The 14874-nt window shown below is 48.2% G+C and overlaps 1 protein-coding gene across 1 annotated transcript in view; it reads left to right on the forward strand.

The window, feature by feature from the left end:
• The first annotated feature begins 10603 nt into the window (after positions 1–10603).
• The window catches only part of cmc1 (C-x(9)-C motif containing 1), a 31789-nt gene continuing 27518 nt past the window's right edge, over positions 10604–14874 (forward strand). Inside the window, exons 1-2 of the mRNA XM_038986926.1 lie at positions 10604–10710; positions 11454–11546. Of these exons, the coding sequence (XP_038842854.1) occupies positions 10692–10710; positions 11454–11546 (112 nt within the window). The 5' untranslated portion in view covers positions 10604–10691. The remainder of the gene's footprint in view (positions 10711–11453; positions 11547–14874) is intronic.

Consider the following 14874-nt stretch of genomic DNA (forward strand, 5'->3'; position numbering starts at 1 on the left):
GACAATGGTTTCCAGGACAGGTGGACAGGTCTGACCCTTGACAGGCAGGACCCCGGGTGGGCAGGACCCTGGACGGGCAGGACAGGACCCCGGACAGGCAGGACCCTGGACAGGTCTGACCCTTGACAGGCAGGACCCCGGGCGGGCAGGACCCCGGACGGGCAGGACCCCGGACGGGCAGGACCCCGGACAATGGTTTCCAGGCAACAGTGTGTGTCTCAGAGCCCAGAGTCTGGCTGTATCTGACAGATCTCAGAACAGATCATAGTGTCGGGGAACCAAACCCCAAGCTGAAATCAGAGAAGCATCTCTGTTTCCTTATGCCCAGCAGTTACGCTATTTATGCAGCTCTCCATCATGTAAACTGACAGCGTGTGTGTGTGTGTGTGTGTGTGTGTGTGTGTGTGTGTGTGTGTGTGTGTGTGTGTGTGTGTGTGTGTGTGTGTGTGTGTGTGTGTGTGTGTGTGTGTGTGTGTGTGTGTGTGTCGTGACTGAAGGTGCTGAAGCGTCTCTTCCTGCTGGCTCCACCTGAGGGTGAGTCCTCCTTTTAGGAGCCCCTCCGTGGCACTTCCTGCTGGCTCCACCTGAGGGCGAGTCCTCCTTTTAGGAGCCCCTCCGTGGCACTTCCTGCCACCTCCTCGTAACACCTGCCAGACGCTGGTCCTCTCTGTTTATTCATCCCATCTGACACCGTAACAGAGGGCAGAGAGGAGTGCTTAATAACATCAGATCTCCCATGGCCAGCAACACAGTGTTTACGTCCCTAATGGCACCCTATTCCCTATATAGTGCACTACTTTTGGCACCCTATTCCCTATGTAGTGCACTACTTTTGACACCCTATTCCCTATATAGTGCACTACTTTTGACACACAATTTCCTATATAGTGCACTACTTTTGACACACAATTTCCTATATAGTGCACTACTTTTGACACACAATTTCCTATATAGTGCACTACTTTTGACACCCTATTCCCTATATAGTGCACTACTTTTGACACCCTATTCCCTAGTAGTGCACTACTTTTGACACCCTATTCCCTATATAGTGCACTACTTTTGACACCCTATTCCCTATGTAGTGCACTATTTTTGACACTCTATTCCCTATATAGTGCACTACTTTTGGTACCCTATTCCTTGTATAGTGCACTACTTTTGGCACCCTATTCCCTATATAGTGCACTACTTTTGACCAGAGCTGGGCCCTGGTCAAGGGGGACCGAGTGGCGCAGCGGACTAATCAATCAAATGTATTTATAAAGCCCTTCTTACATCAGCTGATGTCACAAAGTGCTGTACAGAAACCCAGCCTAAACCCCCAAACAGCAAGCAATGCAGGTGTAGAAGCACGGTGGCTAGGAAAAACTCCCTAGAAAGGCCAGAACCTAGGAAGAAACCTAGAGAGGAACCAGGCTATAAGGGGTGGCCAGTCCTCTTCTGGCTGTGCCGGGTGGAGATTATAACAGAACATGGCCAAGATGTTCAAATGTTCATAGATGACCAGCAGGGTCAAATAATTACAATCACAGTGGTTGTCGAGGGTGCAACAAGTCAGCACCTCAGGAGTAAATGTCAGTTGGCTTTTCATAGCCGATCATTCAGAGTATCTCTAACGCTCCTGCTGTCTCTAGAGAGTTGAAAACATCAGGTCTGGGACAGGTAGCACATCCGGTGAACAGGTCAGGGTTCCATAGCCGCAGGCAGAACAGTTGAAACTGGAGCAGCAGCACGGCCAGGTGGACTGGGGACAGCAAGGAGTCATCAGGCCAGGTAGTCCTGAGGCATGGTCCTAGGGCTCAGGTCCTCCGAGAGAGAGAAAGAAAGAAAGAAAGAAAGAAAGAAAGAAAGAAAGAAAGAAAGAAAGAAAAAGAGAGAAAGAGAGAATTAGAGAATTAGAGAGAGCATACTTAAATTCACACAGGACACCGGATAAGACAGGAGAAATAATCCAGATATAACAGACTGACCCTAGCCCCCGACACATAAACTACTGCAGCATAAATACTGGAGGCTGAGACAGGAGGGGTCACTGCTTCACAGTGCTAGAGGTGTTACTACAGTCCCCGGTTTGATCCCGGGCTCTCTCTCAACCGGCCGTGATCGGAAGACCCATATGGCGGCGCACAATTTGGCACAGCGTCATCCGGGTCAGGGGGAGGGTTTGGCCGGGGTAGGCAGCCATTGTAAATAAGAATTTCTTCTTAACTGACTTGCCTAGTTAAATAAAGGTTAAATTAATAAATAAAGGGAAGAGGGTACCATTTGGGACGAATGTCCAAACATTATACTGGCTCCTTTAGGAGGCAGCTCCTTTAATGCCCGGAGCAGGAGGAGATAGCAGAAGCAGATGGCTGGAGGAGATGGCTGGAGGAGATGGCAGGATGCCGGAGGAAATATCAGGAGGCTGGAGGAGATAGCATGAGGAGATATCAGGAGGCTGAAAGAGAGAGCAGGAGGCTGGAGGAGATAGCAGGATGCTGGAGGAAATATCAGGAGGTTGGAGGAGATAGCAGGAGGCTGGAAGAGATCACATGAGGCTGGAGGAGATAGCAGGAGGAAGTAGCAGGAGGAAAAGCAGGACGCTGGAAGAGATAACAGGAGGCTAGAGGAAAAAGCAGGTGGCTGGAGGAGATAGCAGGAGGCAGGCAGAGATAGCAGGAGGAAAAAGCAGGAGGCTAGAAAAGATAGCAGGAGGCTAGAAAAGATAGCAGGAGGCTTGAGACTTGCAGAAATCTCTGGAACATGCTAACATCTCTGACGAGTGTACGATACGTAAAACAATAAACAATAATGGTGTTCATGGGAGGACACCACGGAAGAAACCACTGATGTCCAAAAAAAACATTGCTTCATGTCTGAAGTTCGCAAAAGAGCACCTGGATGTTCCACAGAGCTACTGGCAAAATATTCTGTGGACAGATGAGGAGATAGCAGGTGGAAAAAGCAGGAGGCTAGAAAAGATAGCAGGAGGCTTAAGGAGATAGCGGAAGTTTGGAGGAGATAGCAAGAGGCAGGAAAAGTTAGCAGGAAGCTGGAGGAGATAGGAGGCTGGAGGAATTCGCAAGAAGCTGGAGGAGATTTCAGAATGCTGGAGAAGTTTGCAGGAGTACTTAGGAGGCAGGAGGATGGAGGACAAAGCAGGAGGCAGGAGAAGATAGCAAGAGGCTGGAGGAGATAGAGGGATGAAATAGCAAGAGGCTGGAGGAGAAAGCAGGAGGCACGAGGATATAGAAGGAGGCAGTAGGAAATAGCAGGAGGCTGGAGGAGTGGGCATGAGGAGATAGCAAGAGGCAGGAAAGATTGCAGGAGGCTAGAGGACACAGCAGGAGGCTAGAGGAGATAGCAGGGGGCAGGAGGACTTGCAGGAGGAGATAGCAGGAGTCTGGAGGATTTTGCAGAAGGCTGATCAGATAGCAGAAGGAGTTAGCAGGAGACAGGAGGAGATAGCAGGAGTCTGGAGTAAATAGCAGGATGCTGGAGGATAGCAGGAGGCTGGGTGAGATAGCAGGAGGCAGGAGGGTGTATCAGGAGGAGATAGCAAGAGGCAGGAGATAGCAGGAGGCCGGATGAAATGGCACAAGGAGATACCAGGAGGATATAGCAGGAGGAATTCACAGGATTTTGGAAGAGATAGCAGGAGGCTTCAGGAGATAGCAGGCGACTGTAGGAGATAGCAGGAGGAGATAGCAGGAGGCTGGAGCTCTGAGCATCTGATATGACCCACCAGGCCAATATAAGGAGCAGCAGGTCTCTACCAAGCCACACACACACACACACACACACACACACACACACACACACACACACACACACACACACACACACACACACACACACACACACACACACACACACACACACACACACACGCCAGGTCAATATAAGGAGCAGCAGGTCTCCCTGGCCCTGGCAGAAGGGAGGTTAGAAAAGTTAAACCCTGTTAGACTACACATCACTGCCCAGGCCAACTGTGGTCCCCTCCAACTGTCTGTCCACGCGTCACTGCCCAGGCCAACTGTGGTCCCCTCCAACTGTCTGTCCAGTGACGGCTGGGCAGGAGCACAAGGCCCCTGTCAGAGAGTGTTAAAAGGGTCACTGCGCCCTTGTGCCCCTAAAACCTTACAAAGCCAACTATTAGCCGATCTAGTATCTACCCACCTACCTTCACCGAAGACTAACATTCTCATTGGATGGCTATAGTCCTACAGAGAGTGACATGTCCCAATCTGGGAAGGACATGAGGCTCATAAGGCGTCTTGTCCGTTTTATGCCAGTCAGTCAGAGCCTCTCCAAAGGCCCCTTCCCCCCCCCACCGTGTCCCCATCCCTACATCCCCTCCTCGCCCATTCTTCCAGGCTGTGAGTGAGGAGGAGGATCTCAGTAATGTCTCAGCAGATGGGGTTGAGATGTGCTTTCCGAGAGGAGAGTGGTTTAGTCTGGGCGCAGGGAGCAGTGGGGGATCCGTTTCAGGGTCGATGGAGAGAAGATAATCCAACTGTTCCAGGTGAAGGGATTACCGACTACCAGAGGACCTCAACTGTTGATTCTATACCAGGGATTTGTCTTTTTAAAATTTATTTTCTATCTCTTCTTTCCAAAGAGACAATTTAAAGGTTTTTCTCCAAAGTTTTAATGCATGTTTCGATATACCTTTGAAAAATAGCTTAATGCTAAACCAAGCAGCGGGGATTCTGTTTAGGCTGGAACATAAATTCAGGAATGTGGCTTTAAACAGTCAGTTAGGAAAGTGCACAACCCTTTTAGTTTTCACCCCCACCCCCCTTCACCCCCACCCCTCCCCCTCACCCCCACCCCCTCCCCTTCACCCCCTCCCCTTCACCCCCACCCCCTCCCCTTCACCCCCACCCCTCCCCTTCACCCCCTCCCCTCCCCTTCACCCCCACCCCTCCCCTTCACCCCCTCCCCTTCACCCCCACCCCTCCCCTTCACCCCTCCCCTCCCCTTCACCCCCTCCCCTCCCCTCCCCTTCACCCCTCCCCCTCACCCCCTCCCCTTCACCCCCACCCCCTCCCCTTCACCCCCTCCCCTCCCCTTCACCCCCTCCCCTGACACTCCACACCTTCTGTGTTCCTCCTATTCTACCGCTATATTAATATCGTATTAATTAATTATAATCGCAAGTGACAGTAATATAGGAAAGCACCTTCTCTACCCATGGTGACTATCCTATCCTTCTGACCGTGCCCCGGTGGCCAGACCGTTCCCGGTGGCCAGACCGTTCCCCGTGGCCAGACCGTGCCCCGGTGGCCAGACCGTGCCCTCGGCCCTGTACAGTAGACTACCTTTTGTTCATGTTGTCGTAGGTCGTCCAGGTCACACGGGTTGGTGTCAGGATGTATTTCCTCTCGAACCAAGTGGGGGGGGTTTACCACAGTGCTGCAATCTGGGCCCACTTCTCAAGCCCACTAAACCCTTTGACACCGCAGTTTTTAATTAAAATTACATTACGAGTAATCAGCCGGAAGAGGTAGCCAGGGAGGGAGGGAGGGAGGGGGGGAGGGAGGGAGGGAGGGAGGGAGTCAGGGAGGGGGGGGAGGGAGGGAGGGCAGAAGGGAGGGAGGGCAGAAGGGAGGGATGGAGGGCAGGAGTCAGGGAGGGAGGGAGGGAGGGAGGGGGGGGGGGGGTACACTTCTTGATTACAAACCTGTGACGGATGAGTCTGTTGTCAGCCTGCTAAAGACAAGGCCAGGCTAATGCCCGGTCAGGACTGCCTATGGGATGGGGAGGCTCAGGTCTGGCCATGGGATGGGATGGGGAGGGGAGGGGAGGCTCAGGTCTGGCCATGGGATGGGGATGGGGAGGCTCAGGTCTGGCCATGGGATGGGATGGGGAGGCTCAGGTCTGGCCATGGGATGGGGATGGGGAGGCTCAGGTCTGGCCATGGGATGGGGATGGGGAGGCTCAGGTCTGGCCATGGGATGGGATGGGATGGGGAGGGGAGGCTCAGGTCTGGCCATGGGATGGGGAGGGGAGGCTCAGGTCTGGCCATGGGATGGGGAGGGGAGGCTCAGGTCTGGCCATGGGATGGGGAGGGGAGGCTCAGGTCTGGCCATGGGATGGGGAGGGGAGGCTCAGGTCTGGCCATGGGATGGGATGGGGAGGGGAGGGGAGGCTCAGGTCTGGCCATGGGATGGGGAGGGGAGGCTCAGGTCTAGCCATGGGATGGGGAGGGGAGGCTCAGGTCTGGCCATGGGATGGGATGGGGAGGGGAGGCTCAGGTCTGGCCATGGGATGGGGAGGGGAGGCTCAGGTCTGGCCATGGGATGGGGAGGGGATGGGGAGGGGAGGCTCAGGTCTGGTCATGGGATGGGGATGGGAGGCTCAGGTCTGGCCATGGGATGGGGAGGGGAGGCTCAGGTCTGGCCATGGGATGGGATGGGGAGGGGAGGCTCAGGTCTGGCCATGGGATGGGATGGGGAGGGGAGGCTCAGGTCTGGCCATGGGATGGGGAGGGGAGGCTCAGGTCTGGCCATGGGATGGGGAGGGGATGGGGAGGGGAGGCTCAGGTCTGGTCATGGGATGGGGATGGGAGGCTCAGGTCTGGCCATGGGATGGGGATGGGAGGCTCAGGTCTGGCCATGGGATGGGATGGGGAGGGGAGGCTCAGGTCTGGCCATGGGATGGGAATGGGGAGGGGAGGCTCAGGTCTGGTGAGCCATGTTTTCAGCACTTTTATTTCCGTGACTATGACTGATCAAAACTCATTTTCTCCTGCTCTCTAGTCTCTCTGCAGCAGACATATGGGGAACAATATGTCTTGAATATCAAATTGCAATAAATATAGAATCCTGCATGATAAATCACGATACAGTGGCAAGAAAAAGTATGTGAACCCTTTGTAATTACCTGGATTTCTGCATAAATTGGACATAAAATTGTATCTGATCTTCATCTAAGTCACAACAATAGACAAACATAGTGTGCTTAACCTAATAACACACAAATTATTGTATTTTTCTTGTCTATATTGAATACATCATTTAAATATTCACAGTGTAGGTTGGAAAAAGTATGTGAACCCCTAGGATAATGACTTCTCCAAAAGCTAATTGGAGTCAGGAGTCCAATCAATGAGACGAGATTGGAGATGTTGGTTAGAGCTGCCCTGCCCGATAAAAAACACTCACAAAATTTGAGTTTGCTATAAGAAGCATTGCCTGATGTGAATCATGTCTTGAACAAAAGAGATGTCTGAAGACCTAAGATTAAGAATTGTTGACATGCATAAATCTGGAAAGGGTTACAAAAGTATCTCTTAAAGCCTTGATGTTTATCAGTCCACGGTAAGACAGATTGTCTATAAATGGAGAAAGTTCAGCACTGTTGCTACTCTCCCTAGGAGTGTCCGTCCTGCAAAGATGACTGCAAGAGCACAGTGCAAAATGCTCAATGAGGTTAAGAATAATCCTTGAGTGTCAGCTAAAGACTTACAGAAATCTCTGGAACATGCTAACATCTCTGTTGACGAGTGTACAATACGTAAAACACTAAACAAGAATGGTGTTCATGGGAGGACACCACGGAAGAAGCCACTGCTGTCCAAAAAAACCATTGCTGCACATCTGAAGTTTGCAAAAGAGCACCTGGATGTTCCACAGCGCTACTGGCAAACTATTCTGTGGACAGATGAAACTACAGTTGAGTTGTTTGGAAGGAACACACAATACTATGTGTGTGGAGAGAAAAAAGGCCCAGCACACCAACATCTAAACCTCATCCCAACTGTAAAGTCTGGTCGAAGGAGCATCGTGGTTTGGGGCTGCTTTGCTGCCTCAGGGCCTGGACAGCTTGCTATCATTGACAGAAAAATGAATTCCCAAGTTTATCAAGACATTTTGCAGGACAATGTAAGGCTATCTGTCTGCCAATTGAAGCCCAACAGAAGTTGGATAATGCAACAGGACAACGACCCAAAACACAGAAGTAAATCAACAAAAGAACGGCTTCAACAGAAGAAAATACTCCTTCTGGAGTGGCCCAGTCAGAGTCCTGTCCTCGACCCGATTGAGATGCTGTGGCATGACCTCAAGAGAGCGGTTCACACCAGACATCCCAAGAATATTGCTGAACCTGAACCTACAGCCTGATAGCTGTTTATGTCTGGACCTACAGCCTCTGCCTGATAGCTGTTTATGTCTGGACCTACAGCCTGATAGCTGTTTATGTCTGGACCTACAGCCTCTGCCTGATAGCTGTTTATGTCTGGACCTACAGCCCCTGCCTGATAGCTGTTTATGTCTGGACCTACAGCCTGATAGCTGTATATGTCTGGACCTACAGCCTTTGCCTGATAGCTGTATATGTCTGGACCTACAGCCCCTGCCTGATAGCTGTTTATGTCTGGACCTACAGCCTGATAGCTGTTTATGTCTGGACCTACAGCCTCTGCCTGATAGCTGTTTATGTCTGGACCTACATCCTGATAGCTGTTTATGTCTGGACCTACAGCCTCTGCCTGATAGCTGTTTATGTCTGGACCTACAGCCTCTGCCTGATAGCTGTTTATGTCTGGACCTACAGCCTGATAGCTGTTTATGTCTGGACCTACAGCCTGATAGCTGTTTATGTCTGGACCTACAGCCTGATAGCTGTTTATGTCTGGACCTACAGCCCCTGTCTGATAGCTGTTTATGTCTGGACCTACAGCCCCTGTCTGATAGCTGTTTATGTCTGGACCTACAGCCCCTGTCTGATAGCTGTTTATGTCTGGACCTACAGCCTCTGCCTGATAGCTGTTTATGTCTGGACCTACAGCCTCTGCCTGATAGCTGTTTATGTCTGGACCTACAGCCTGATAGCTGTTTATGTCTGGACCTACAGCCTGATAGCTGTTTATGTCTGGACCTACAGCCTGATAGCTGTTTATGTCTGGACCTACAGCCCCTGTCTGATAGCTGTTTATGTCTGGACCTACAGCCCCTGTCTGATAGCTGTTTATGTCTGGACCTACAGCCCCTGTCTGATAGCTGTTTATGTCTGGACCTACAGCCTCTGCCTGATAGCTGTTTATGTCTGGACCTACAGCCTCTGCCTGATAGCTGTTTATGTCTGGACCTACAGCCTGATAGCTGTTTATGTCTGGACCTACAGCCTCTGTCTGATAGCTGTTTATGTCTGGACCTACAGCCCCTGTCTGATAGCTGTTTATGTCTGAACCTACAGCCTGATAGCTGTATATGTCTGGACCTCTGCCTGGCCTCCCGGGTGGCGCAGTGGTCTAGGGCACTGCATCGCAGTGCTAGCTGCGCCACCAGAGTCTCTGGGTTCACGCCCAGGCTCTGTCGCAGCCGGCCGCAACCGGGAGGTCCGTGGGGCGACGCACAATTGGCATAGCGTCGTCCGGGTTAGGGAGGGTTTGGCCGGTAGGGATATCCTTGTCTCAGTATGTAAAATGTAATAAAATGTATGCACTCTACTGTAAGTCGCTCTGGATAAGAGCGTCTGCTAAATGACTAAAATGTAAATGTAATAGCTGTTTATGTCTGGACCTACAGCCTCTGCCTGATAGCTGTTAATGTCTGGACCTACAGCCTCTGCACACACACATGATCTCACCAACGTACTGCTCCGCAACCAGACTGCAGACAAACAAACAAACACAGACACAGACACACACACATATATACCCATCTACCAGTGGAGGTAACAGACTTGCTGTGGTCCCATTTTGCACCCAGCTCCTTGTCTCATGATCGTCTCAACAACAAAAAAAGCAGCTGCAGGTTTCTCTTTGATTTCTCTCTCTGGTATTTTCTTTTGATAGATGGAAGAAGGAGAAGAAGAAAGAAAACCCCTTCTGCAGCACCACCTTTCCTCTTCTAGTGGGCTGAGAGGAGACGTGGCGTTTAATGTTAGAGGACTGGTGTGAGAACTGACGGCAAACAGACAGACAGACGGGTCCTCTGCTTCTATCTGTTGTTGTGGTGGTCCAGGTGTTACATACTTACATATCAGACCTGTCGTAGATAGACCAGACACTGATGCACAAACACCTGTGGGCCTCACATGAATTCCAGACTGCCAGTCTAGAGTCTACAATAGGCGCCTACACTTCACAGGTGATTGTGGTCAGTATCCAGCATTTGGCACGGCGGCTGTGAGAAGAGACTCCAGCACCATCTTGAATGCAGCTGTGGTCAAAGCTGAAGTACATCTAGGTGAATGTTGTTATTTCTATCGTATACCAAGTTTGTTTTTGTAAGATGAAAGCCTGTTGGATATCAGGTGAGTTGCCACTGTCAACTCTTCATTTGTTGTTGAAGACAATACATCAAGTTTATTTTATATAGCCCTTCGTACATCAGCTAATATCTCGAAGTGCTGTACAGAAACCCAGCCTAAAACCCCAAACAGCAAGCAATGCAGGTGTAGAAGCACCTGTTGTACATCAACTTATTCACTTTGGTAGATCCAGTCTCATTTAAACAGATAAATTGAACCATTCTTTAACTTGACAGTTATGCGTGATGGACAATGTAATACACATTTTAAAGTGTATTTTAAAGCTTCCAAACCAGGCCTTTGTAGTTCAGAGTTGTGGAGAATTGTGGGGATTGTAGTTCGTTCCGCAGTTGCGTGACGCACCCGGAAGTAACGTGTTAATGAAGAGAGGTCACTTTGATTCAGTTTTGTAATGTTTTGATTCAGCAACACTGCTGATAATTATGGAAGCAACCAAAGCAGGTATTGTATAGACAATATGTTGAGTATCATTTTCCTATGTCGCTCTTACGGCATTGGTATAGTTGTTAAGCATCTATAGAAAAGTGTGTGGTCATACGCACATCTTTAAAAACATAACGTTAGGTTCTGGGCTAACGAAGTCTAGTGAAGAACAAGAAGGCCTGCGCCCCGTTAAAGCTCCCAATTCACCGTTTTACTGACAACGTTTCGGTCCGACACGGATCTTCGTCGAATCGAAACGTTGTCAGTAATTGGGAGCTTCAACAGTGTGCGGGGCCTTCTTGTTCTTTACTAGTTATAAAGCATGCTAGCACTAGCAGTTAGACGTCGCTAGCCAGGGCTAGCTAAGCTGGCTTCAGTAGAATCAGCATGCCATTCAATTGGCTAGCTAACTATCACAGTAAGCAAGTGTCGTAGCCGATTTAACTTTAAACTGAGTTTATTCATATACAAGTGACGTAGCTGTCATTTGGATATTTAGCGAGCTAGCTACGTCGATTTATTTAGATTGTTTTCTAACATACTAGCTAATTTAGCTATCATACTTCTAATCTTCGACGTTCATTGTTTGCGTGCTCAGAGACAACTGGGTTAGCTACGTGTTGTTAGCTCTATAGTTACCCAGCGTCTACTGTGTCTGTTTAGCTAGCTAGCTAGTTTGATGGATATGCTAAGCGCTAATATATAAGCCCTAATACAGCAGGATAACTATGACTGATGTGTGTGTGTGTGTTGTGTTCCAGAGGAGCCTTTCCTGAGGCATGTGGAGACGGATGTACTCATCCCCAAGATGATGAGGGAGAAAGCCAAGGAGCTCTGTGCTGAAAAGGTTACAGGTGAATATCTGAGATTAATAAAAACTTGTGTTAGCTAACCTGAACAAATGCTTAGGCTTTAGGTCAGCGGGCTGACAGCCTTGTGGCACCCAGGATATATGGGCTGGAACCCAAGATGGTCACAGAGATACAGTTGAAGTCAGAGGTTTGCATACACCTTAGACAAATGCATTTAAACTCAGTTTTTCACAATTCCTGACATTTAATCCTAGTAAAAATTCCCTGTTTTAGGCCAGTTAGGATCACCACTTTATTTTAAGAATGTGACATGTCAGAATAATAGTAGTGATTTATTTCAGCTTTTATTTCTTTCATCACATTCCCAGTGGGTCAGAAGTTTACATACACTCAATTAGTATTTGGTAGCATTGCCTTTTAAATTGTTTAACTTGGGTCAAACGTTTCGGGTAGCCTTCCACAAGCTTCCCACAATAAGTTGGGTGAATTTTGGCCCATTCCTCCTGACAGAGCTGGTGTAACGGAGTCAGGTTTGTAGGCCTCCTTGCTCGCACACGCTTTTTCAGTTCTGCCCACACATTTTCTATAGGATTGAGGTCAGGGCTTTGTGATGGACACTCCAATACCTTGACTTTGTTGCCCTTAAGCCATCTTGCCACAACTTTGGAAGTATGCTTGGGGTCATTGTCCATTTGGAAGACCCATTTTTGACCAAGCTTTAACTTCCTGACTGATGTCTTGAGATGTTGCTTCAATATATCCACATAATTTTCCTCCCTCATGATGCCATCTATTTTGTGAAGTGCACCAGTCCCTCCTGCAGCAAAGCACCCCCACAACATGATGCTGCCACCCCCGTGCTTCACGGTTGGGATGGTGTTCTTTGGCTTGCAAGCCTCCCCCTTTTTCCTCCAAACATAACGATGGTCATTATGGCCAAACAGTTCTATTTTTGTTTCATCAGACCAGAGGACATTTCTCCAAAAAGTACGATCTTTGTCCCCATGTGCAGTTGCAAACCGTAGTGTGGCTTTTTTTATGGCTGTTTTGGAGCAGTGGCTTCTTCCTTGCTGAGCGGCCTTTCAGGTTATGTCGATATGGGAATCGTTTTACAGTGGCTATAGATACTTTTGTACCTGTTTCCTTCAGCATCTTCACAAGGTCCTTTGCTGTTGTTCTGGGATTGATTTCCACTTTTCGCTCCAAAGTATGTTATTCTCTAGGAGACAGAACGCGTCTCCTTCCTAAGCGGTATGATGGCTGCGTGGTCCCATGGTGTTTATACTTGCGTACTATTGTCTGTACAGATGAACGTGGTACCTTCAGGCGTTTGGAAATTGCTCCCAAGGATGAACCAGACTTGTGGAGGTCTACAATTTTTTTTTCTGAGGTCTTGACTGATTTCTTTAGATTTTCCCATGATGTCAAGCAAAGAGGCACAGAGTTTGAAGGTAGGCCTTGAAATACATCCACAGGTACACCTCCAATTGACTCAAATGATGTCAATTAGCCTATCAGAAGCTTTTAAAGCCATAACATAATTTTCTGGAATTTTCCAAGCTGTTTAAAGGCACAGTCAACTTAGTGTATGTAAACTGCTGACCCACTGGAATTGTGATACAGTGAATTATAAGTGAAATAATCTGTCTGTGAACAATTGTTGGAAAAATGACTTGTCATGCACAAAGTAGATGTCCTAACCGACTTGCCAAAACTAAAGTTTGTTAACAAGAAATTTGTGGAGCGGTTGAAAAACGAGTTTTAATGACTCCAACCTAGGTGTATGTAAACTTCCGGCTTCAACTGTATATCCAAAGTTCACCTCCGCTGTTTACGCACATTGTCGGGTTGCTGAGGTCTCTATGCACCTTCCCAGTTACAATCTCAAGCAAAGGCCCTATTAAAGCCCTGAGCCATGACAGAGTATTAATGGATACCTCGCCTGTTGCGTATCTCTGTGTTTCTCTGTTGCGTTGATCTGGCTGTCACGCCCTGTCTGAAAACCAGTCAGAAGTAGATGACCCGATGAAGGGGGAAAAAAGACCGTCAAGGCATTTTCTATCTCGATCAAACCTGATCTGGTGGTTAAATATGAATATCCCTCTTGATACAATTAACTTCCTCTTTTCTGTCCCCAACGCCCTTTTTTTTTTATAGCAGTGTTTATGCTAACTTTATTATAAGGAGTGTAGACTGTTGATCTGATTGTGTTATAGCTCAACGTGTTGGCCTAACAGAAACTTGGCAAAATGTTCTCTATTTTACAGGAAGATACTTGTAACAGACTACAGTTAAATGTTGAATGGTAACATCTCTAAATTCACTTTATGTTGCTGGCATCAGCGTTTTTATTTATTTTTGAAATCTTACGGAGTCTCCGGCCGCTGCTGTAATGTTGTTGCAGGGCATTTCCACGGCAACGGAATGATGCTGAGACTCCGATTTTTCACTTTAAAATGTGTCAAACAAAAAAAAATAATGATTGTAAAGTTAAACAAACCATACAACTCGATGCATAAAGACTACTTTGAACAATTTACACCAATTTTTTTTTGTTATACAAAAAACACATTTTCTTGAAGAACAGTCCAGATGCACCGTTTTGGCACCAGCCGCACAAACTCATTCTTTTTCCAAAATGTACATCTGCACTGTTCAAGTAAATGTGTTTTTTCTGTCAAATGTTCTTTGAAAATTGTTAAAAGTAATTGTGCATAGAGTTGTATTGTTTTAAGTTAGCATTCATTGGTTTTTTTGTTGTTGTCTGGCGTCCATTTTAAAGTGAAAACGTCTCTGCATCATTCTGTTACGGTGGGATTGCCCAACAGCAACTCGTGGTGTTGCATAGGTGCTTCGATTGTGGTTAGGCCTAAAGCCTGTCCTCTTTATCCTCTGAGGCTGCACGCCCGCTGCTGCTCGCCCAGAGAGACACAGCCCTCGAGGTGACAGGGCTGTGGAAATCCCCTTCTGGTCTCCTCTCTGCCCCCTCCTTTTCACACCTCCAGCCCAGCCCTAGCTGCTGTATTGCCTGCATACTACTCTATTTGTATTACTGATGTTTGCAGCGGCTGTTTGCTCTGGCTCTGACCTGGCTCTGACCTGTGTGTTTGTGCATTAGTGTATGTTATGTAATGTTGTTTAGTTAAATGCAGTTCCATAAAACATCTGTCAGAGACGGTGTGTTTTCTTGGTGTTTATTCTGATCAGAGACGGTGTGTTTACTCTGATCAGAGACGGTGTGTTTACTCTGATCAGAGACGGTGTGTTTACTCTGATCAGAGACGGTGTGTTTACTCTGATCAGAGACGGTGTGTTTACTCTGATCTGAGACGGTGTGTTTTCTTGGTGTTTACTCTGATCAGAGACGGTG

The sequence above is a fragment of the Salvelinus namaycush genome, unplaced genomic scaffold (assembly GCF_016432855.1).
Source record: "Salvelinus namaycush isolate Seneca unplaced genomic scaffold, SaNama_1.0 Scaffold600, whole genome shotgun sequence".
NCBI lineage: Eukaryota > Metazoa > Chordata > Actinopteri > Salmoniformes > Salmonidae > Salvelinus > Salvelinus namaycush.